General features: G+C 42.7%; 1 protein-coding gene across 4 annotated transcripts in view; it reads right to left on the bottom strand.

The window, feature by feature from the left end:
* Positions 1-22,468, bottom strand: part of MCTP1 (multiple C2 and transmembrane domain containing 1) — a 614,838-nt gene that overhangs the window by 87,326 nt on the left and 505,044 nt on the right. For all 4 annotated transcript variants that reach the window (XM_062212394.1, XM_062212396.1, XM_062212397.1 and 1 more), the window contains one exon: positions 8,589-8,708. In XM_062212394.1, coding sequence (XP_062068378.1) covers positions 8,589-8,708 — 120 coding nt within the window. The remainder of the gene's footprint in view (positions 1-8,588; positions 8,709-22,468) is intronic.

Raw genomic sequence — 22,468 nt, 5'->3', positions numbered from 1 at the left:
GAGTAGATGCCCAGCACCCCATGTTGAGAAGTCACCAGGCACCTCCCAGGGAAGGAGTCTGGGGACACCTGGGATCCTCACAAAGTGCTCCCCTTGGGGAACGCATTCCCAAGCTTGTAGCAGGGGAGTAGCCCGGGGCTTCATATCTCACTGGCTCTGTGGAGGTTATTACTGATTCTTCACTTTCCTCATTTGTAAAATGGGGGATAAAACCCTTTGTGAATTATTTACTCGACATTATTATTGTAAAGACCAAAAAAGAGGTGATGTCTTTGAGGATGCCTGATACACAGGACCTAAATAATAGTCCTTCTGCTTCCCTGATTGAGAAGTGAGAAAGACATGGCAAGTGGGGTAGGAAAAAAAAAAATGAGTGTTTACCATCAGTTCATCTGTTTGATGGCAGAGTTAGTGCTATTGGGATTTCTCTAATTCATGGAAGAAACTTGCCCAGAGAGAACTACTGTGCACCAAAATATAGCTCCAAGAGGAAATAGGATTGACTGGCGGTGAGGAGCACAAATCAGACAGATTGGTCTGTATTCTAGAAAGTGGCAGATGGGGGTGGGTGCTGTGGCATACTGGGCTAGGCCTCTGGCTGCATTGCCAGCATCCCACATAGGTGCTGGTTCGAGTCAGCTGCTTCTTTTCCCATCCAGCTCTCTGCTATGGCCTGGGAAAGCAGTAGAAGATAACCCAAGTGCTTGGGTACCTGCACTCCCATATGGGAGACCCAGAAGAAGCTCCTGGCTCCAGGCTTCAGACCAGCCCAGTTCCAGCTGTTGCAATCGTTTGGGGAGTGAACCAGCAGAACGGAAGACCTCTCTCTCTCTCTCTCACTCCATCTCTCTGTAACTCTGTCTTTCAAATAAATAAAATAATAATAAAAAAAAAAAAGCATAGTTCAGGCGCTGTGGCCTCTTAGGTCAGGTGACTCACCCAGCCGCTCCATCTGTGGTGAGCCAGGGAACAAGAGCTATTCTATGAGAAAGGGAAGCTGTCTCACAGAACGAAGGGAATGGTCTTGTATCTTGTATCATTAATTCTACATGGTATACAAGGAAACAGAGACAGAGAGGTTAAATCACTCTGCCACTTTTTTTTTTTTTTTAAGATTTTATTTATTTACTTGAGAGTTAGAGTTACAGACAGACAAAGGGAGAGCCCAAGGACTTGAGCCATCCTCTACTGCTTTCCCAGGCCATAGGAGAGAGCTGGATTGGAAATGGAACAGCCAAGACTTGAACCAGCGCCCACATGGGATGCCGCCACTGCAGGCTGGGGCTTTAGCCTGCTGTGGCACAGCACCGGCCCCTGATCCAGGCTTTTACGCTCAGCTTCTCTCTCCTGGGAAAGGACTCCATGAGGTGAGGAATATAAAGCACATCATTCACACAGCACCCAGGGGGTAAACAAAGCTCAACAGTTTTCAGACTCAAAGCCAGGGCCATTTCCAGGCATCTGCTCCAACTCACAAAGTTCCTGCCCACAGGAACAGATCCTGTTCCTGGCAAGTGGGTAGAAGCCCAGTGGTCAGTCCGGGGAGAATTTCTCCAGGTTTTGGAGTGACAGCTCAATCCAAGAGAAGGGTGACGCTTCTACCTCCATACCCCTCTCCTGCCACGGCTGCTTCGGAATGAAGCACGTTGAGACCATTTTCTCTGGAAAAACCTAACAGTGCTCAGGCTCCACTTTTAATGGCATGGTTGTAGTCTAAGCAGATTCAGAGCCAGTATTGTTTGTTTTAATAAGTCTGACTGGGAAACAGGGTAGGAAACATGTCATTGTGAACCACGCCTCTTCCCCGTGTGTGCCCTGCGGCTGCAGCCTTAGGCTCTGGGATGAGTGTGTACTTCTCCGGTCCTTAAGAGTTCAGCTCAGCAAATGCAGCAAGAAGGTATTCAGCAAGGATCACACCCTATTTTCTCATTAAAGCAAGAAGAGGCCCCGTGGTGGGGACAAGGCAGGGAGGTTCAGTGGTCTGAAGGACCTCCAAGAAAGGAAAGGGTCCCCTTAAGAAATAAACACTGGGGCCAGCGCTGTGGTGCAGCGGGTTAAAGCCCTGGCCTGGGCTGCCGGTTCTAGTCCTGGCTGCTCCTTTTCCAATCCAGCTCTCTGCTATGGCCTGGGATAGCAGTGGAAGATGGCCCAAGTCCCTGCACCCACGTGGGAGACCCAGAGGAAGCTCCTGGCTCCTGGCTTCGGATGGGCGCAGCTCCGGCTGTTGCGGCCATCTGGAGAGTGAACCAGTGGGTGGAAGGTCTCTCTCTCTGTCTCTACCTCTCTCTGTAGCTCTTTCAAATAAATAAAATAAATCTTAAAAAAAAAAAAAAAGAAATAACAAACACACTGCATCTGTCTCAGCTGTCAGCCAGTACACTGGGGATGGGATTTTACCCATTCACACACTTTTCCTCTTGCACAGCGTTTATTTTCTTTCCTCTTTCCACTTCTTTTTTTTTTTTTTTTTTTTTTTTTAAACTTTTATTTAATGAATATAAATTTCCAGTGTACACCTTATGGATTACAATAGCTTCCCCCCCCCATAACTTCCCTCCCACCCGCAACCCTCCCCTCTCCCGCTCCCTCTCCCCTTCCATTTGCATCAAGATTCATTTTCAATTCTCTTTATATACAGAAAATCAATTTAGTATAAAGATTTCAACAGTTTGCACCCACATAGAAACACAAAGTGAAACATACTGTTTGAGTACTAGTTACAGCATTAAATCACAATGTACAGCACATTAAGGACAGAGATCCCACCTGAGGAGCAAGTGCACAGTGGCTCCTGTTGTTGACCCAACAAATTGACACTCTAGTTTATGGCGCCAGTAACCATCCTAGGCTGTCGTCATGAGTTGCCAAGGCTATGGAAGCCTTCCAAGTTTGCCGACTCTGATCATATTTAGACAAGGTCATAAAAGACAGAGTGAGGATAGTAACCAATGATCCTAAGAGTGGCATTTACCAGGTTTGAACAATTATACAGCGTTAAGTGGGGAAGAGGACCATCAGTACACACAGGTTGGGAGTAGAGCCATTGGTGGTAGAGTAGAGGTTATGATTACAAAGGAATGAGGCCCAAGTGCACTAGACAGGGCCTAGAACAAAGGACAGAGTCATTATTAGAGGAGCTAAGAAAGGTGCTGTCTAAGCTACAATTAAGTTTTCTGATTGAGAGGCAAATAGAACCTGATAGAAGGGGCTTGATAATAATCTGGTGGGCTTTAGGCCTTGTAAATTCAGAGGCCCAGACCTATCTATCTCTTCACGTGGGGTACATACTAAGGGAGGTGTGAACCTCCTAGGGGAAGGCACTCTGTTGACTTTCATTACTTGGCTGGCCTGGGAGGAGAGCTGGCCAGGTAAAGGCAGGGGGCATCTCTAAAAAGAAATTTACAGTTCTGCCTGTAATGTTGCTGACCCTACTTGGCCATCCCCTCAGCTGCAGTGGTCACTTTGGAAGTTGGGCTGAGTGAAGGGCTTTTCAGCTTAGAGCCAATAAGATCTGTGGCTCTGACCTGGGCATCCTTCGACTCCAGGGCAGGTCCATTTCCAGTGATCCAACTCTTGGCAGAGCTGCCAGGGCTCTTCACAAGCTGACTTCTGCTGAAGCCCAGGCTTACCACATTGAAAGCCACTGCAGTGGACTGGCCTGTTGGGTCTCCTTGAGGGCAGATCACTGTACAGATCAGCCATTAATAGGCCTGCCACCCATTGCTTCTGATGCCGAGCTTTCTTTTCCTCCTGGTTTGTGTTAAAGCAGACCAGAGGATGCAAGTCAAGGGAGTGCCCTAGTCCCATCTCTAATCTTCAGTGGCCTGAACTACAAGTCTATAGTCACAGGCATGTTCTGTAGTAGTTTTTCTAAGGTAGACAATGCCCATGAGGAAAATTATATTCTCACTTTAAAACTTTCTTTCCCTTTGGTCTGAAAGGGAGGTTTTTTCTACTTACTGTATACTTCGCTGATGGCGAAGTGAATCTAGCTATGAGATTATTATTTGAGTTCTTATTTTGGCTATGCTATTGCAGAAAAATGTTAGCCATCTCTTTTATAAGGTCTAAAGATTAAATTGTGCATCCTACAGATTCCTTCATAATAGAATTAGTTTCCTACCTTGAAGAGAATAGAGAAATGAAAGAACAAGTTGGGCTTAGAATAGAGAAATGAGGGAGCAAGTCCTAGATCGCTTGCTGACAATAGCAATATCACATGAATACTTAGCAAACTGTTTCAACCATTAGATAACAACTTAAGAAAACATTTACCAGAAGGTCCAATGCCTTCTATAAATTTTAAGAATCATGTATTTGAAAACACCTCTTAAATATCTAACATGGTGTAGTTTGTTTAGCCAGTAAACTTAAGCACAACCATCTAAAATGTTTTGTTTCTTTCTACCAACAAGTCTAAAACATATGATACACAGATTCAGGTCCCACAAATTAAAATGTATCTTTGATTGATTTTAGCAGCTTAAATTTATGGACAATCTTATCTATAAGCCATTTAAAATAAAACTCTTAATAAAATTTCCCCATGTGGACATACAATATGTACACACATATAATATAGCATAATAGACCAATATAGCAATTTTAATAATAGCTTTTAAAATCTTTAACTCTTTTTGTAGATTGCCAATTGATTTGAATTGCTTTTTCTTTTTAGTAACCTCAGTTAACCATACTTTCTCTCAGTTGGTACTGTTAATACATTATTGGCTTCATCTGTTTACAGAGCCATCCCAAAGTACTGAATACAATAAAAGTGGCTGGAAAAAGTCCATAGGAACCTATAGGAGGACAGCTAAACACAGAACCAACAACGCTTTAGTTTTATGAGCAGCAGATCATATATAACTGTGGATGACAAAAGACTTTAAGTCGCCATGTTTAAAATTATAAACTCATCAACCAACAAGAGGCACTTGCTTACTTCACAGTATTTTTGAAAGCACCTGTAGGATTTTACAAGTATTTAACCCTTTAAGCCTCTGGGGCTTTCTCATTAAGATAACTATCATGTCTAGTAACACAAGATCATTAGACTTTTTAATTCTCAAACATTTGTATTAATAGCATTTTCCATTATAGAAACTTAAAGTCTGGTACCACATCACATCTTGACAGTCCTTCTAATATACTCCAAATAGACTGATTAGTTGGTGTCTCTATAAGATGAGAGACATAGGTCCTTCGATTTTTTCAGTTGGGCCCAAACTGGAAAAACCAAAGTCCAGGATTTACTGGAAATTTTAGAGACCAGATTGTTTGAAACTTTGATTTTTTGAATGCCTGTCAAGAATGCCAAGAAGGCTCAAAATCCACAATATCTGGTTGAAATAAGATTTCTTAAAATCATGACATGTTATGTCATGATTTTAAGAAATCTTATCTCTTTCCACTTCTTATGTCATGGAAATATAATGTCCTCTTCTCTTCTTGCTGCCCAGAGCTGAAGGCCATTTTAATTTATTTTTTTCTCATAGTTTTTATCCTAATTAAATTTGCTCAGCTGAATGTATAGATTTTTGTTTGTTTGTTTTTGCTTTTTCAAGGCAGAAAATTCTCTTTCTGTCTCTCTCTTTCCTAAACCAGAAAGTTTCCTGGTTTGGAAACTCAGAGATCCTGGGAAGTTTTCACACATGCTGAAAGATTCTGCACTGTTTCTGTGATATGAGTCGGGATTTAGTGCAAAACACCATTCTTCCAGCACTAGACACCATGCAAGTCTCACACACGCACGGTGTGGCAACCCTACAAACATATCCCCCAACTTTGCATTGCATGTCTTTGTGTGTTTAAAGGTACCTTGAAAACGTCACAGAAAAACGTGTATTAAGGAAAAACTACACGTGGGGTTCAAGTTTCTTGCACCAAAATAAACTTATCTGTGAATCCCATTTGTCCACAAACTTTTTGAAGTCCCCTCCGTGTCCATGTGTGTGTGTGTGCATACACGGAATCTGTAACCAGCCAAGTGCCATCCAGGTTTCTTTTGAGACACAGCGACCAGTTCAAATGCACAGCTGGATATGCCGGAAAACACATAATTAGACAAATTGGATCTAAGAGTTACGTAAGGTCTCCACTGAGCCAGTGGATAAGGGGCTGAATGAAACGTTGATTGCTGCTCTGGTGCCTGGGAAGAACAGAATATGTGGATATGTGTGTTTTGGGCAAATAAAAGGCAATTACTGGGAGTTATGGGGTGAGCTTGGCATTCTGTGAGAGTTAGACTATAGAATGTCTCACAGTGGGCTGTGCTGGGGAACGCAATGTTGTCCACAGCTCAAAGGGAAAGTGTGTAGGCTGCTACAGATGGGAGGGACAGGAAAGGATTCGGCGGACGTGCTATTTTGGAGTTAAAATCCGGAAAAAAAGGAAGGGCAATGGAAAGATTACACACTACTACAGCCTTAAGAAGATTTTCCGTTTATGCTACACAGACTTAATTTTAAGGGTGTCTTTTACATTCCTATTTCCCTACTCTAACTGTTGTCCTTTCCAGTCAAGGTGGGGAGATTCTGAAGAAGATACTAGGGATTCTTCCCTAAGAATGCTCACACCAATCTCTAAGTATTGAAGATAAGACCCCTCATAGGATTAAGGAGTGAAAACTAAATTGCTACTTTTTCTTTTTGCAAATAATCTTATTTTGCAAATTTGTCTCAAGACAACTGAGTGAAATGTAGATATTCTCCTCTCTTGACAATCTCTCTGAAATAAATGGAACAAGAAAGCAACTGTCTGAGAGAGTTCTATTTTCTTAGAGAAAACATCCAGGATTAATTGACAAAAGTACCTATTAGTCCCCATGACGCTGATGCTTGTAGCACTGGGGCTTGTCTGTCAGCATGCAATTTAAATATATGTCCATAAAATCCTTGCCAATAATAATAACTTGTTTTCTATTGATGCTGCCTAACCATTAAAATCTCTATTAGCAATCTCAGGTTTGGTTTCATAAACTTTACAGAAAAATGCACACCTCTAATTTGCAAAGAATGTGCTAGACACAGTGGCAAATTTGACGATGAACAGAGTCCCTTCCCTCCAATTCACAATGTAGTGGGAGAGGCAGAAATATATTAGCAAATTGAACATCGTGTGTTATTGGCAAGTTGGCCATGTACTTGGTGGGAGTACCTCAAGAGTTTTGATGATGGAGAAAATTATTTTGAAGAGGTATATCTTGCTAATGTTACCACTGGAAGTATATTTTTGCTGGTGTTGTTTTAAAGGGAGAGTTCTTGAATGTGACAGGTATATTTGTCAGATTGTTACAATGCTTATTATTACAGTAAAATATTTTCCTATTTCCAAACAGAGGACCAAAAAACTACATTACTGTGGGCACAGTAGTTGGCCCAAAGTCGCTGATTATAAATCAAATGGAGAATTAAAAAAAAAAAAAACCTATGTAATCTGGAGAGGAAAGATAGCTATGAAGTACATTCTCATGTCTGACACACTTCAATTCCTCTCAACAGCTATCTAACAAGTTATCAGATGGCAAATGTCATATCTGGAGAACACACTCCCCCCAACTCCATTTGCAAAGGTATTTTAAAAAGCTGAGAGAAAAATGAAATTAAAAAAGTGAGCTTATTTGGGTGCAAAACTGTTTGAAATGAATGCATACGAGGGATCTTCAAAAGGTTTGTAGAAAACGTGTGAGAAGACTGTGCATGGATTTCAAAATGTTTTGCCCGCAAACAAACGTGTCTTTTCATTTCATTTCTCCATAAACTTTCTGAACTACCCTTCTATTTAAATGCAGAAAAGCTTTTTACAGTATGTTTGTTAGGGGTGCACTGACAGATAATCCGCGGGAACACACAATCCCAGCACACCGAATGCGGCAGCATAAGGAGGCGTCAGACATTTCACGCAAAAATGGACATAAACGGTAGCGTGAATCACCCAGGAGCACGCGGAAGCCCCTGGCAGTGTGCCAGCTTCTGCTTCTCAGCCTTAAGCTTCGATCATGCCAAAGAGGGCAGGTGGACGCAGGACCACTTTCCCTCCATCAAATACAAGCTCTTCACTCCTGAGCTGTTATCTCCATACACTGCTAACTGGTTGGTGGCTGTACACCGAATTAAAGCACTTTGTGTACTTAGTAGGCCAATAACCATGCGTCTCGCCTCCCTTGCAATGACTATCTGAAAGTAAAAACTATCTGAAGTGAAACACATTAGTGCGTACGTATGATGTGTACGTATGTATTACTAACAATTGTTCTGAAACTAAGTCTTCACGCAGGGTTCATTGAGACATAAAAACAAATAAGGAGAACAAAGGGAGCAATCATTTGGAGTAACCCCCGTCCACGAACACAAACCATAGTTCATTCTGTAGTGTGCTCCGAATTTTATTTTATGCCAAGCTGAGTAATGTTCGAAATAGGTCAATGTTTTCTACTGGGTTAGGCCCCAAGAGCCATGAGTTTTGATCCGATAAAACTTGAGTATGGTTAGAATTTCCGGTTTGTAAAAAGAAAGTCAATGCTGATCTTGTCCGAGGGACCAGGAATAAGAACACGAAGACATATAAGTAAGGAAGTAGAGACTTACCGTATCACGCTGCCGGTTATCTTTCCCTGATACTATCAAGAAGTAGTTCCATGTTAATAGCAGCAACAAGACAAGCGGTATCATGTAGAGCTCAAAGTTCCAGACAACAAAGAGAAAGAGCTGGAGGAGAGAAGAGAGAGAAAGAGACGAGTCAACTCTGCATTTCCTTCCATGGACTCTCTTCTTCAAAAAAACACAACACTAAATGCTTCAGCACAGGGGGATGGATCTAGAAAACAAAGCCTTAAGGACTTAGTAGCCATTTTTTTTTCCCCAATGCACAACTGATCCCCAGAAAAATCCCTGTTCAGATGGTACTTTGTTTAATTTCTATGAAGGAAAAACTGGTATCATTCAAGTGTCAAAGAGGTGATTTTAATTTTGGTCTTCCGGCAGAATTATTGTTAAGCTGGACAAAATAAAGTAAGAGGAAAACAGGCAGAGTATGAGCTCCAGTGTGTTGTCACGGACAGTCCGGTCCACCTGCTTTGATGATAAGGCTTGAATCGCTGGGTAATCTCTGGGACTTAACAAAGTGGTTTTTTTTTTTTTTTCATTTGGATAACACAATATAACAAACATTATAGGTAGATGGAAAATCCAAAGTCTATGCCAGAGAATCCCACAGATTTCACATTATGAAAAAAAAAAAGCACCATTAGAAAAAATGTAAAAATATGTCGGCTTAACATTCAGCATTGCCTTAAAAATCCAACAGCTATTAAACGAAAATGCAGTCATTCTGTCAAGCTGTTTTGCCATGGAAAATTTCAAATGCCTGTTTGCACTGTTTGTTAACACTACCTGGCTCTCTAAGTTTACAAACTATCTTCGATTGTAAGACAAATGTTAGATTCAGAGCTCAGGAAAGCAGATGGAGCCATTCAAAGAGGGTTTATGCTGTAAAACAATACGAGGTAGTAAGTAATAGGGTGTGACTCACTCCCCAACCCCAGATCCCTGTGACTCCGGACAAATCCTGTCCATTCTCTGACTCTCTGGCTCCTGCTGTCAAGTTAAGATAATGGGAAGTCAGGTGGATTTGAGAGCTGGGTTTGGAGCTGGCATTGTGGCATGGAGTGTTAGGCTCAGCTAGTGACAATGGCATCCATATTGGAGCACTGGTTCAATCCAGCTTCCTGCTCATGCACCTGGGAAAGCAGCAGAAGATGGCCCAACTGCTGGGGCCCCTGCACCCATGTTGGGAGACCTGGAGGGAGTTCCAGGTTCTTGGCTTAGGCCTGGCCCAACCCTGGGGCCATTGTGGCCATCTGGGGAAGGAATTAACAGATGGAAAGATCTCTTCTCTGTCTCTTCCTCTCTATCACTGTGCTTTTCAAATAGATAAATAAAAATTTTTTAAAAGAGAGCACTGGACTGTACTCCCAACTAACGCTAAGTAGCCGCATAATCTTCTTTGGGCTTACATATCTTCCGTAGTTTCTTCCTGTGTAGAATGGGGTTAATAAGAGCATCTACTTAACAACTGGGAGAATTAAATAGTTAAAATATGTTCAGGATTTCACACGGTGCTCGGTAGGCAAAACCAAAAGCCATTATTGTCTAAAAGGTATGGATACCTTATAAAACTCAGCAAGCTTAGTCATGCAAAGTCTAGTACCCAGAGCTAGGAAGCCACTGACTACTAAGCTTTAACAGAACCACAGCATAGCTGTGAATGTCAGCTGATGGGCCGACCAGAGCCCCTTGCATCTGACAGGGCAGGTGGGCCAAGCAAAGGCCCTGAGGACCGTCTGAGCCTTCTTCAGAAACCTCAGCAGAGCCTGCAGCTGAGTCAGGTAGCAGAGAAATGAAACCGTGGCAAGTGGTACAGAGGGCTCTGGCGTGAGACCCAGGCTCTGCGCCCCAGTACGTTGCTCCGCCTTGGTGTTTTCATAACCTGAGAGAAGGCTCTGGGGGAAGCTCAAGATAAAATTCCTGGGAAAATGGATTTAAAAGCTAAGTGCATGTTGGTGCAAAAATATGTTTAGAGCCCTGCCTGGCTTTTTCACATACACACCTTCTCTGCACATTCTGAGCCATCTCCTAGGAGTTGATCACCTCCGCTCCACTGTAGCACCTGGATTTCAACCTCAATTCTGAAAGGGGTATGTTGTACTGAACTTTTAATACTCATAACCCAGATAGACACCAAACAGCACAAATAATGGTTTAATAACCCAACAAATGAATTTTAGACAGAATTACATGGTAACTATAGATTCAAGTTCTTGAATATGAAAAATTCAAAGTCCCACAGCACATGAACCATATCTTTTCTTTCATCAGAAAAGTAGGAAGATTTCTAGAAAAAGAAAATATTTCATTTAATTTTTAAAAATATTTAATTATTTGAAAGGTAGAGTTAGAGAGAGGCAGAGGTACAGGTAGAGAGAGAGGTCTTCCATCTGCTGGTTCACTCCCTAAATGGTTGCAACAGCCAGAGCTGGGCCAATCGGAAGCCAGGAGCCAGGAGCTTCTTCCGGGTCTCCCATTTGGGCACAGGGGCCCAAGGACTTGGGTTATCTTCCACTGCTTTCCCAGGCCCCAGCAGAGCTAGATGGGAAGCAGAGTAGCCGGGACTTGAACCAGTGCCCATATGAGATGCTGGCATTGCAGGTGGCAGCTTTACTTACTATGCCACAATGCCAGCCCCTCTATTTAATTTTTGAAATTTATATAGTATATACAAAGATGATACAACTTTTAATTGATGTTATGATTATTACAATGAATTTTTATAACATCTACTCGATGGGGTCAGAATTAGCTTCCTTGTTACATCCATGCCTTGGCGATTACTGCAGACCCGGAACGACATAGTTAAACGACTCTCCGATGATGCATCGGCAAGTAGTCAAGGCATTCGTCATGCCTTCTTCCCCACGTTCAACGTCACCAGTCGCTTCAGGCATTCGTCACTAGGCATAGATTCTGGGCCCTTCCCCATTGTGGACAGCCGCCTCCTCTCGCTACGGCCCTTAAAATACACTGCCCAGCACAGCCACAACGCTGCTCCTGAGTCCCTCTGACATGTACACATCCTAACAACATGGGCACCAAAACATGCATTGCAGAGACACAAGAGAGACACAGGAAGAAACTACTTCAGGTGTAGCGATCCTTGTGTGTTCTGTAGGAATCTAATATGTGGGTAATTAAGGAGCACTGAGCGATGAAAACATCTTTAAACAAAAAAGAGAGCGAGCTTTGGATAAACTCTAAACACAATGCATTTCTTTTCTTTCTGAACATCTAACTGAAGATGCCAAAAGGTTTGAGGAAGAGGAATTCAAACACAGACTAACAATATAAATGCATGCGTGGGGGCGTGGCTGAGCAAGATGGCAGCTGAGTAAGATGTTCTGGTAACCTGTCTGCTCATAGAGCTGTCAATTCAAATGGCTAGTCAAACACAAGCCGGCTTCAAAGGGGCTCAGGGAGCCAAGGGAGAGCCCGCAGTGACTGGTTTTAACCCAATAATAATAAGAGAAGATGCACTGCAGAAGGCAGGCAGCAAAGAGTTGCCTGCACCACCCCTCGCCCAACTCCAAGCAGCCCAGCATGGAGACAAACCCCTCCCACTGCAGGGAGGGAGAGGGAGTTAAGTCCAGACATCAGAATTGAAACCACACACGGGATCTGCTGTGGTAAAACCTGAACAGGTGTTCTGGACAGGGTCCCACAGCCCCTAGTCCCAGGCCAGTCCCTGCACACTGAGCCTTCCAACCTTCCTTTAGCTAGGTAGCCAAGGGACTGCCTCCACCATCCCTCCCTCAACCTGTGGCAGCTGGACAGGACTTTGGCCACTAGGGAATAGGGCAGGAGTGAGCTTAGGACTGTGTCTCAGGGCTTTGCCTGCCACAGTGAGACCTTGCACCCAACACAGTGCTTGCTGATGGGGCACATAGAGCTACTCTGGAGGAAATCTGCACCCCATTAGGACCAACCTGTGTCTCACCCTACATCACTGCCAATCATGTGTGAGATCAGAACGTACCCCACAGATGGTGCAGGTCCTGGTGGCTCTAACACCCAGGCGTGACTCAGCTGAGTGGTTGCCTACGTGACCAAGGGTTGTCATCTCTCCCCCAACCTGAGGCAGACAGCAAGGGGAGGGCTCCAACCACAGGAGTATAAGGTACAGCAGCGAGCACAGAGCTGTGTCTTGGAGCTCAGTGCCAGGCTGGCAAAACCTACTGCTGGGCAGATCCTAAATGGTCTCTGTCCCCAGGCCAGCATCTGTGGCTGGAGTCTCTGGGCCGGGGCTGGTGCCACGTGGACTCCCGTGGCTCTGGTCAGTCGGAGGCTGTTCCAGCCAGCATCTTTGGTTGCTGCAGTATGGGCTGAGTCCACTTCAGCAGAAGGCAGGGCAATGCAGCATCGGCCATGGGCCTAACCCTGTGTAGTGTTGGTCTCTGGAGCTGTGGCATCTGGGTGTGACCTAGCATCATAGCGCTGGTGGCCTCAAGACTGCCTACCCCACCTCTGGGAAGCACAGCATGGAGAGTAACTGTCTACTTGGAGGGGAAAAAAGAATAGTGACAAGTCATTGTATAGAAATCTGGGCTGGTCCCTCCGTGGGATAGTCCAGAGACAAACAGAACCCGGAGGAGCTGGTGCACTGTGGACAAGGCATCTGGGCCTGCCCCAACCCCAAGAAGAGGCTCGTAGGGAGTGACTATCCTTTTTTAGACGCTCTGGTTCATTCTGAACAACACACTGGGGATCTGGGACAGAGTGGGATAGGAACGCCCCCTAGCGCTGAAATTCACAAAACAATATCAAATGCCTTGCAGCAAACCTCGACTAAGGGCGCCATCTAGTGTTGATGTAGCAGAAGTGTCCCCATGCTCTGATAAAACAAGCAGACTGCGGAGAATTTCTCAAAAGATAGGCACAAATATAACTAGACTATGAAGAATGAAAAAAAAAAAACCCCAATACTTCAATGTGCAGATAACTAACAAACATCAAGAAGTTTCAGGGAGTGTGGTATTGTGTTGCAGCAGGTTAAGTGGCTGCCTGCAATGCCAGTATCCAATGTAAGTGCTGATTCAAGACCTAGTTGCTTCACAACAGATCCAGCTCCCTGCTAATACGTAGGGAAACAGCAGGAGATGGCACTTATGGTACTTATGACCCTACATCCACGTGAGAGATCCAGATGGAATTCCAGGCTCCTGGCTTTGGCTTGGCCCCCTTCCAGCTGTCGTGGCCATTTGGGGAGGTAACCAGCAGATGGAAGATTCTCTCTCTCTCTCTCCCTCCCCTTCTCCCCCTCTCCCTCTCCGCCTCTCCCTCTCTGCATTTTGACAAAAATAAATATTTTCAAAAAATTTTAAAAACAAGTTTCAGGGAACCATAATGAACAAAATTACCAGGAACCAACCATGTAACAACTGACATCTTCAAACTTTTGGATATAATCTTCAAAACAGTTGTTTTAAGGAAACTCAACAGGCTTCAAAAAACACAGAACAATGATTCAATTCTATAAGAAAGAAACTTAACAGAGAGACAGAAGTAATTAAAAAAATCAAACAGAAATGCTTGAGCTGAAAAATACACTAAGAGAAGTTAAAAACATGATAGAAGGGCCGGCGCCGCGGCTCACTAGGCTAATCCTCCGCCTTGCGGCGCTGGCACACCGGGTTCTAGTCCCGGTCGGGGCACCGATCCTGTCCCGGTTGCCCCTCTTCCAGGCCAGCTCTCTGCTGTGGCCAGGGAGTGCAGTGGAGGATGGCCCAAGTCCTTGGGCCCTGCACCCCATGGGAGACCAGGAGAAGCACCTGGCTCCTGCCATCGGATCAGCGCGGTGCGCTGGCTGCAGCGCACCAGCCACGGCGGCCATTGGAGGGTGAACCAATGGCAAAAGGAAGACCTTTCTGTCTCTCTCACTGTCCACTCTGCCTGTCAAAAAAAAAAAAAAATCAAAAAAAAAAAAAACATGATAGAAGGCACCAACAGCAGAATAAATAAAACAGAAGTCAGACTATTTGCAAATACGGAGGAGAAAAAAGAATAAGGAGGGATAAATAAAAATTATGGAAATTTTGGGATAGCATTCAAGAGAAAAACACATAAGTTACTCAAGAGAGACTTGAGTACCCCAAAGGATTAGAAAGCCTATTCAAAGTGATAATAACAGACAACTTCCCAAATCTAGAAAAAGATACAACCATCTAGACACAGGATGGTGTGAGACCACCAGTCAAATTCGACTCGACCAAGTCCACCCAGGATATGTGATAACCAAGTCCAACAAGTTTAACTCTAAAGACAAATGCATGCAGAAAACAATACATACGGAGTCTCAGTGTGCCTGACTGCAGATTACTTACAGGCCAGAAAGCGTGGGATGAGACATTCACAGCACAGGAGAAGGAATCCCCGACAACCAAGGGTACTGTACCTGGCAAAGCTGTCCACTGACATGAAGGAGCGATAAAGACTTTCCCACACAAACAAATGTTGAGAGAATTTAACACCACTAGGCTTGTCTTACAAGAATGCTAAAGGGAGTTTTTCTAAACTGAAAGAATGAGATGCTAATGAGTAAGGAGAAACTATTAGAAAATTCACAGATAAGAGTAATGTACAGATACATCTGAAATGCTCCAATACTGTAAATGTGGTGAATAAACCATAGATATGTTACTACAAAGACTAACCCAAAATAATCAAAAATAATGACATTAGTATGTTAAGATGTAGACAATATGGGAAGTTACAAAATGAGATAAAAAATTCAAAATGTAGTAAAGAATGGAGTACAAGTACAGGATTTTACTTAGTAGTTTTCTTTCTGTTTTCTTTTTCTATTTTTGAAACATATTTTATCTTTTTGAGATAATGTATTTTAAATTTACATTATAGTCAAAGGGTCATTGCCTCCACTGAGTTAGGAGTTCAACACATAAAAAGTAAATACTTAAGTTGCTATTATTTCAAAATAGCCTGTTATAACAAAAGATGGAGAGGGAAAGGGAGAGGGAGAGGGCGAGGGCGAGGAGGAGGAGGGGGGGAGGGGGAGGGGAGAGAAAGAAAGAGAGAGAGAGAAAAAGAGAGAAAGAGAGAGAGAGAGGAGGGAGGGGGGGAGAGAGGGGAGAGAGGGGGGAGAGAGGGGAGAGAGGGGAGAGAGGGGAGAGAGGGGAGAGAGGGAGAGAGAGAGAGAGAGAGAGAGATCTGCTGGTTCAATAATCAAATGCCTGAAACAGCCAATGCTGGGCCAAGCCAAAGCCAGGAACTGGGAACTCAATCTGGCCTCCCACATCAGTGGCAGAAACCCAACTACTTGAGCTATAACCTGCTGCCTTCAGGTGATATTAGCAAGATGCTGAAATTGCTGCTTATAAGAAACTCACTTCACCCGTAAGGACATACATAGGCTGGAAGTGAGAGAATGGAATAAGATATTTCCTGTGAATGATATCTAAAAGAAAGCAGAAATACAGAAATAGTACATTTATTTCAGATAACATAGACTAAATCAAAAGTAGCAAAAACAGACAAAGTGGGGTGGCCATTTTGACTAGAGGTTAAGATGCTATGAACCTGGGTTCAATACCCAACTCTGGATCCTGACTGTCGCTTCCTGCTAATGCAGACTCTGGAAATCAGTGGTGATGGCTCAAGCAATTAGGTTTCTGCCACCTTTGTGTGAGACCTGGATAAGGGTCTTGGCTCCAGGCTTAAGCTCCACCCTAGCTCCAGCCATTGTGGGTATTTGGAACCCAACCAGCAGATAGGAGGACTTGCTCTCTTTCTCTCCCATCCTCCCCTTCCTCTCAAATAAATGGATAAGTTAATCAATTATAAAAGAGATAATGAAGTTTGTCATATAGTTACAAAGGACAGATTCAGCAAGAGGAAGTAAATGTTAGCACACACACGTACACAATATAAAACAGCCACATAGATAACGTAAGTATTAATAGACCAAAAAGGAGAGACAGATTCCAGTGCAACAGCAGACTTTAACACCCTACTCTCAGCAATAGATGGACCAGCCAGCCAGAAAATCAACAAAGAACTAGCAGAGTTAAACTGTAGCCTTGACCAATTAGACCTAAAAGACGTCTACAGAACACTCCATCCAACAGCTGCAGAATAGACATTCTCCTCAAAGCACATGCAACATTTTCCCAGATAGATCATACGGTAAATCACAAAACAAGTCCTAACAAATTTTTAACTACCTGAAATAATACTGTCTTTTCCAAAGACAATGCAATTAAACTAGAAATCAATAACCAGAAAAAATTTAGAAACTACAAGACATGGAAATTAAACAACTTATTCTTGGATCAAGGAAGAAACTAAGATGCAAATTTAAAATATTCTTGAAGTAAATGAAAATTAAAATACAATATACGAAAATCTATGGTATGCAGTGAAGGTAAAACTGAGAGGTTTATAGCACTCAACACCTATCTTTAAAAAAAGGAACATAGTCTTTTAAATAAATAAATAAATAAATGGTGCTGGAAAAGCCGGAGAAGAATGAAACTAGAGGCCTATCTCTTACCAAGTACAGAAATCAGCTCAAAATGGATTGAAGACATAAATGTGAGACTTGAAACTTTGAAACCACTAGACGAAAACACAGGGTAAACGCTACACTACAGGGCATTGGAGTGGTCAATGGTTTTCTAGCACCAACCCCCAAAGCACAGGTTATAAAGCAAAAATGGACAAATGGGCTTTATCAAACTAAAGAGCTTTTGTACAGCAAAGGAAACAAGCAACATAGTAAAGAGACAACTGCAGAATATGAGGAAATATTTATAAGCTATACATCAGAAAAGGGGTTAAAGGCTAGACTATATGAGGAACGCAAACAACTGAATCCACAAGAAAAAAAATAATATCTCCAAGGAAGACAGACAAATGACCAACAGGGACATGGAAAAATAATCAACATCATCAATCATCAGGGAGCTACAAATCAAAACCACAACGAGATAGATCCCACTTCGTTGCAGTTAGATGCGCTGTTCTAACAAGACAAAAGAGGGGGCTGGCACTGTGTCATAGTAGGCTAAGCCTCTGCCTCTGGCACTGGCACACTATATGGGCACTTGTTCATGTCCTGGCTGCTCCTCTTCCTATCCAGCTCTCTGCCTATGGCCTAGGAAAGCAGCAGAAGATGGCCCAAGTGCTTGGGCCCCTGCACCCTTGTGGGAAACCCGGAAGAAGCTCCTGACTCCTGGCTTTGGATCAGATCAGCCCAGCTCTGGCCATTGCAACCATTTGGGGGAGTGAACCAGCAGATGAAAGAACTCTCTCTGTCTCTCTCTCTGTGTCTGTAACTCTACCTCTCAAATAAATAAACTATTTTAAAAAAAGACAAAAGATAATGAATGTTGGTGAGAATATGGACAAAAGGGAACCCTTGCACACTGCTGGTAGGAATCTAAATTATTCCAAGCCTTGTGGAAAATATCACATAGGTTCTTCAAAAAACTAAAGCTAGAACTGCAATATGATCTAGCAGTCGTACCCCTGGGTATATATCCAGGGTATAGGTCCAAGGTATAGATTCTGGGTATAAATTGGAAATGAAATCAGTTTGCTGAAGAGACACCTGCACTCCCCTGTTTACTGCATTGTTCACAGTAGCCAAGAAACGGCAACATCCTAAGCGTCCATTGGCATTCAGGGAAAGTGCCACATAGACACATGGACTCTTACTCAGACATGAAAAAGGATGAAACCTTGTCATCTGCAACAACGTGGATGGAACTGGAGGCCATTATGTTAAGTGAAATAAACCAAGCAGAGAAAGACAAGCACCACATGATCTCAATCACATGTAGAATCTAAAGAATAGGTAACTTCATAGCAGTTAAAAATATAATGGTTATCAGAGGCTGGGGAGGAAAGTGGATGAGGAGGACTGGCAATGTTGATTGTTATGGGTAAGAAGTTCTGGGCTTCTACTGACCATTAGAGTGATGATTGATAACATTAATGTACTGTATGTTTCTCTATTAATAACCTAGAAGATCAGATTTTGGATGATTTCACTATAAATAATGCTTGAACAGAAAATAGGTTTACCATTATTGGACATTACACAACCTATATGTGGAATGAAACATTACAATAATACCCCATAAATATGTATAATTTTAGACTATATATTTTTAAATTAAAATAACTCCCAATTAAAAAAAATATATATATATTATAATGCTATGGTAACTAAAACAGCATGGTATTGGCATAAAAACATATAGACCAATGGTATAGAACAGACACTGTAGAAATGAACCTACACATCTAAGCCAACTGATCTTAGAGAAACGACAATCTTTTCAATAAATGATGCTAGGAAAATTCGATATCCACATGTAAGAGAATGACCCAAGCTACCCCATCTCTTACTATTTAAAACTAAAAATTGATCAGACACCTAAATGTACATCCTGAAACTGAATCTACTAGAAGAAAACATAGGGAAATGCTTCAGAGGACATTATAATAGGGAAGGGTTTCTTTTTAAATCAAATGCTAAATGCACAGTAAATAAAACCAAAAATGTAATAACAGAACTTCATCAAACAAAAAAGCTTCTACCCAGCAAGGCGAACAGTCAACAGAGTGAAGAGGGAGCCTACAGATGGAGTAGATATTTGCGAGCTATACATCGGATAAGGGGTTAATAACCTGAATATATAAGGAAGGCAACCAACCCAGCAACAACAATAACAAAAAACAAAGGATCCTGGGCCCACGCTGTGGTAAAGCGGGTAAAGCTGCCACCTGCAGTGCCGGCATCCCATATGGGCACTGGTTCAAGTCCCAGCTGCTCCACTTCCCATCCAGTTCTCTGCTATGGACCGGGAAAGCAGTGGAGGATGGCCCAAGTCCTTGGGCCCCTGCACCTGTGAGGGAGACCCAGAGGAAGCTCCTGGTTCCTGGCTTTGGATCAGCACAGCTCCGACAATTGTGGCCATCTGTACAGTGAGTCAGTGGATGGAAGACAGACTGACTCCCTCCCTCTCTCTCTCTCTCTCTCTCTCGCTCTCGCTCTCCCTGCCTCTGCCTCTCTATAACGCTGCATTTCAAATAAAATAAATAAATCTTAAAAATATCCAAATGATCCATTTTAGAAATAGCTAACAGAGCTATGTAGTATTTTTCAAAGAAAGACAGACAAATGGCCAACAGGTACTTAAAACATGCTCAACATTTTACTAATCATGAGGGAAACACAAATCAAAATCACAATGTCACCTCCACCCAGTTGGACTATATTCAAAAAGATAAAAGCTAGCAAGGATATGTAGAAAAAGGGACCCTTGTGCACTACTGGTGGGATATAAATCAGTACAGCCATTGCGGAAAACATTATGGATGGTCTTCAAAAGATGCAAAGCAGATGATCCAGCAATGCCACTGAACTGTACATATCTAAGGAAAATAAGCCAATCTGCTGAGGAGACAGCAGTACTTCCATGTTTATTGCAGCTTTATTCTTTTTTTAAAGATTTATTTATTTATTTATTTGAAAGTCAGAGTTACAAAGAGAGAGAAAGGGAGGGAAGGAGGGGAGGAGGGAAGGAGGGAAGGAGGGAAGGAGGGAAGGAGGGAGAGGGAGATAATCTTCCATCTGCTGCCTCATTCCTCAAATGGCCACAAAGGCCAGAGCTGAGCTTATCTGAAGCCAGGAGCCAGGAGATTTTTCCAGGTCTCCCACACGGGTGTGGAGGCCCAAGGACTTGGGCCATCTTCCATTGCTTTCGCAGGCCATAGCAGAGAGCTAGATCAGAAGTGGAGCAGCTGGGACACGAACCGGCACCCATATGGGATGCCGGCACAGCAGGCAGCGGCTTTACCCGCTACACCACAGTGCTGGCCCCAGCTCTATTCTTAATAGTCAAGAAATGGAAACAACTTAAGCATCCATCCACTCGTGAATGTATAAACTAAGTGTTATACATATAACATGGAATACTGCTCTGTAACAAAAAGGATGAACTCTTATTTTTTTGCAACAACATGGATAGAATAGAAAATTGCTATTACCTTAAGTGAAGTAAATCAAGCACATAAAGACAAGTATGGCAATATCTCACTCATATATGAAATCTAAAAATAAAAAGATTTAAGAAAGTTTAAAGTAGAATGGTGATAATCAGAGGCTGGGAAGAAAAGTGAGGTAGGTACTACATTATATATCTAGGAATAAGAAGTTCTGGTGTTTGACCGAAGCAAAGGGTGATAATAGGTAATTATTTTAAGATTTATTTGTTTGTTTGAAAGATAGAACTACAGAGAGTGAGGGGGAGAGGCAGAGAGAGAAGTCTTCCATCTGCTGGTTCACTCCACAATGGCCAGGGCTGGGCCAGGCCAAAGCCAGGAGCTTCATCCAGGTCTCCCATGTGGGTGCAGGGGCCCAAGGATTTGGGCCATCTTCACTGCCTTCCCAGGCCATATCAGAGAGCTGGATCTGAAGTGAAGCATCTGGATACAAACTGGTGCCCCTATGGGATTTTTGCATGTCTGTACCATAAAGAAATGATAAATGTTTGAGGAGTTAGATATGCTTACTCTGATTTGAACATTACACAATGTGTACATGTATCGAAACATCACATAGTGCCCCCATAAAGGTACATAATTTATATGTATCAATTAAAATTTTAAAAATATATGAAATGTGTCAAACGAATGCTTACTATGTACTATGTAATAGTGGACATTAAAAAGTAAGATAAGGGGCTGGTGCTGTGGTGTAGTAGGTTAAGCCTCCATCTGTGGCACTGGCATCCCATATGGGCACCAGTTTGAATCCTGGCTGCTCTACTTCTGATCAAATGGCCTGGGAAAACAATGGAAGAAAGCCCAAGTGTTTGAGCTCCTGCACCCAAGTGGGAGACCCAGAAGAACCTCTTGGCTTCTGGCTTTGGATCAGTCCATCTCCAGCCATTGTGGTCTTCTGGGGAGTGAACCAGTGTTTGCAAGAGTGAGATCATTCAATCTCTCTGTATTTGCGTCTCTCTCTCTCTCCTTCTGTAACTTTGCCTTTCAAATAAATAAAAAAAATCTTTTTTATAAAATAAGATAAAATGATTGCTGGACTTAGATTGCTAAGAACCACTAAGAAAGAAAATATTTAGTACAGTGTTAGGATTCTAATTTTTGCTAGCTGGTGAAGGTGCTTGAATCAACACAGCCATCAGAGAAAGTTTTCCAGTTCCTTCTCGCCACATGGAAGCCCCCGAAGTCCCTCCCCCTTCCCTGGGGCTCTTTTGCACTAAGGTTGATCCCATTCTCTTTCCTAACAAAAAATCAAGGCAAACTTAAGGCCACTGGAGAAAGAAGACAGTGCAGAGAAACGCAAGACAGTGTGGGATCTGTCCTTGGTCCTGACCATACCTTTTTTAGGGGAAAAAAAAGATGCAACAATGAGCCAAAACATCGGATGGAAAAAGAAATCAAGGAGAAGAAAAACTCTGACACACTCTCACAAAACAACTTTAAACCATAACAATGTGTAGCCTTCATATTGATCCACACGTCCAGAAGCCCTACATGCTTGTATGGAACCTGGAAGTAGGATCTAAGGAATCCAGACTTTCTCAGTGTTATGTTGGCTAATAAGGACTCTCACAAATTTATACAGGGAGCTAAATTTCCTTGGACTCCATCACTAAGGCACACTTTCTTTATTTGTGCACTCTCTGTCACCATCTCTCCTCTCAATTTCTCTACAATGCCCTCTTTATATTAAGGAAACTTGGGCTATCTATATTTTACTTTCATGGAACCCATGCCCTCACTCCAAACAAAACATCTTGCTCTACATCAATTATTCCTGCTCATTAAAGACTAAAACTATTCCAAGAATTTTGTGGTTTTTTTAATCA

This window comes from Lepus europaeus, chromosome 15, assembly GCF_033115175.1.
Source record: "Lepus europaeus isolate LE1 chromosome 15, mLepTim1.pri, whole genome shotgun sequence".
NCBI lineage: Eukaryota > Metazoa > Chordata > Mammalia > Lagomorpha > Leporidae > Lepus > Lepus europaeus.
This window is presented reverse-complemented; position numbering and strand designations above follow the sequence as displayed.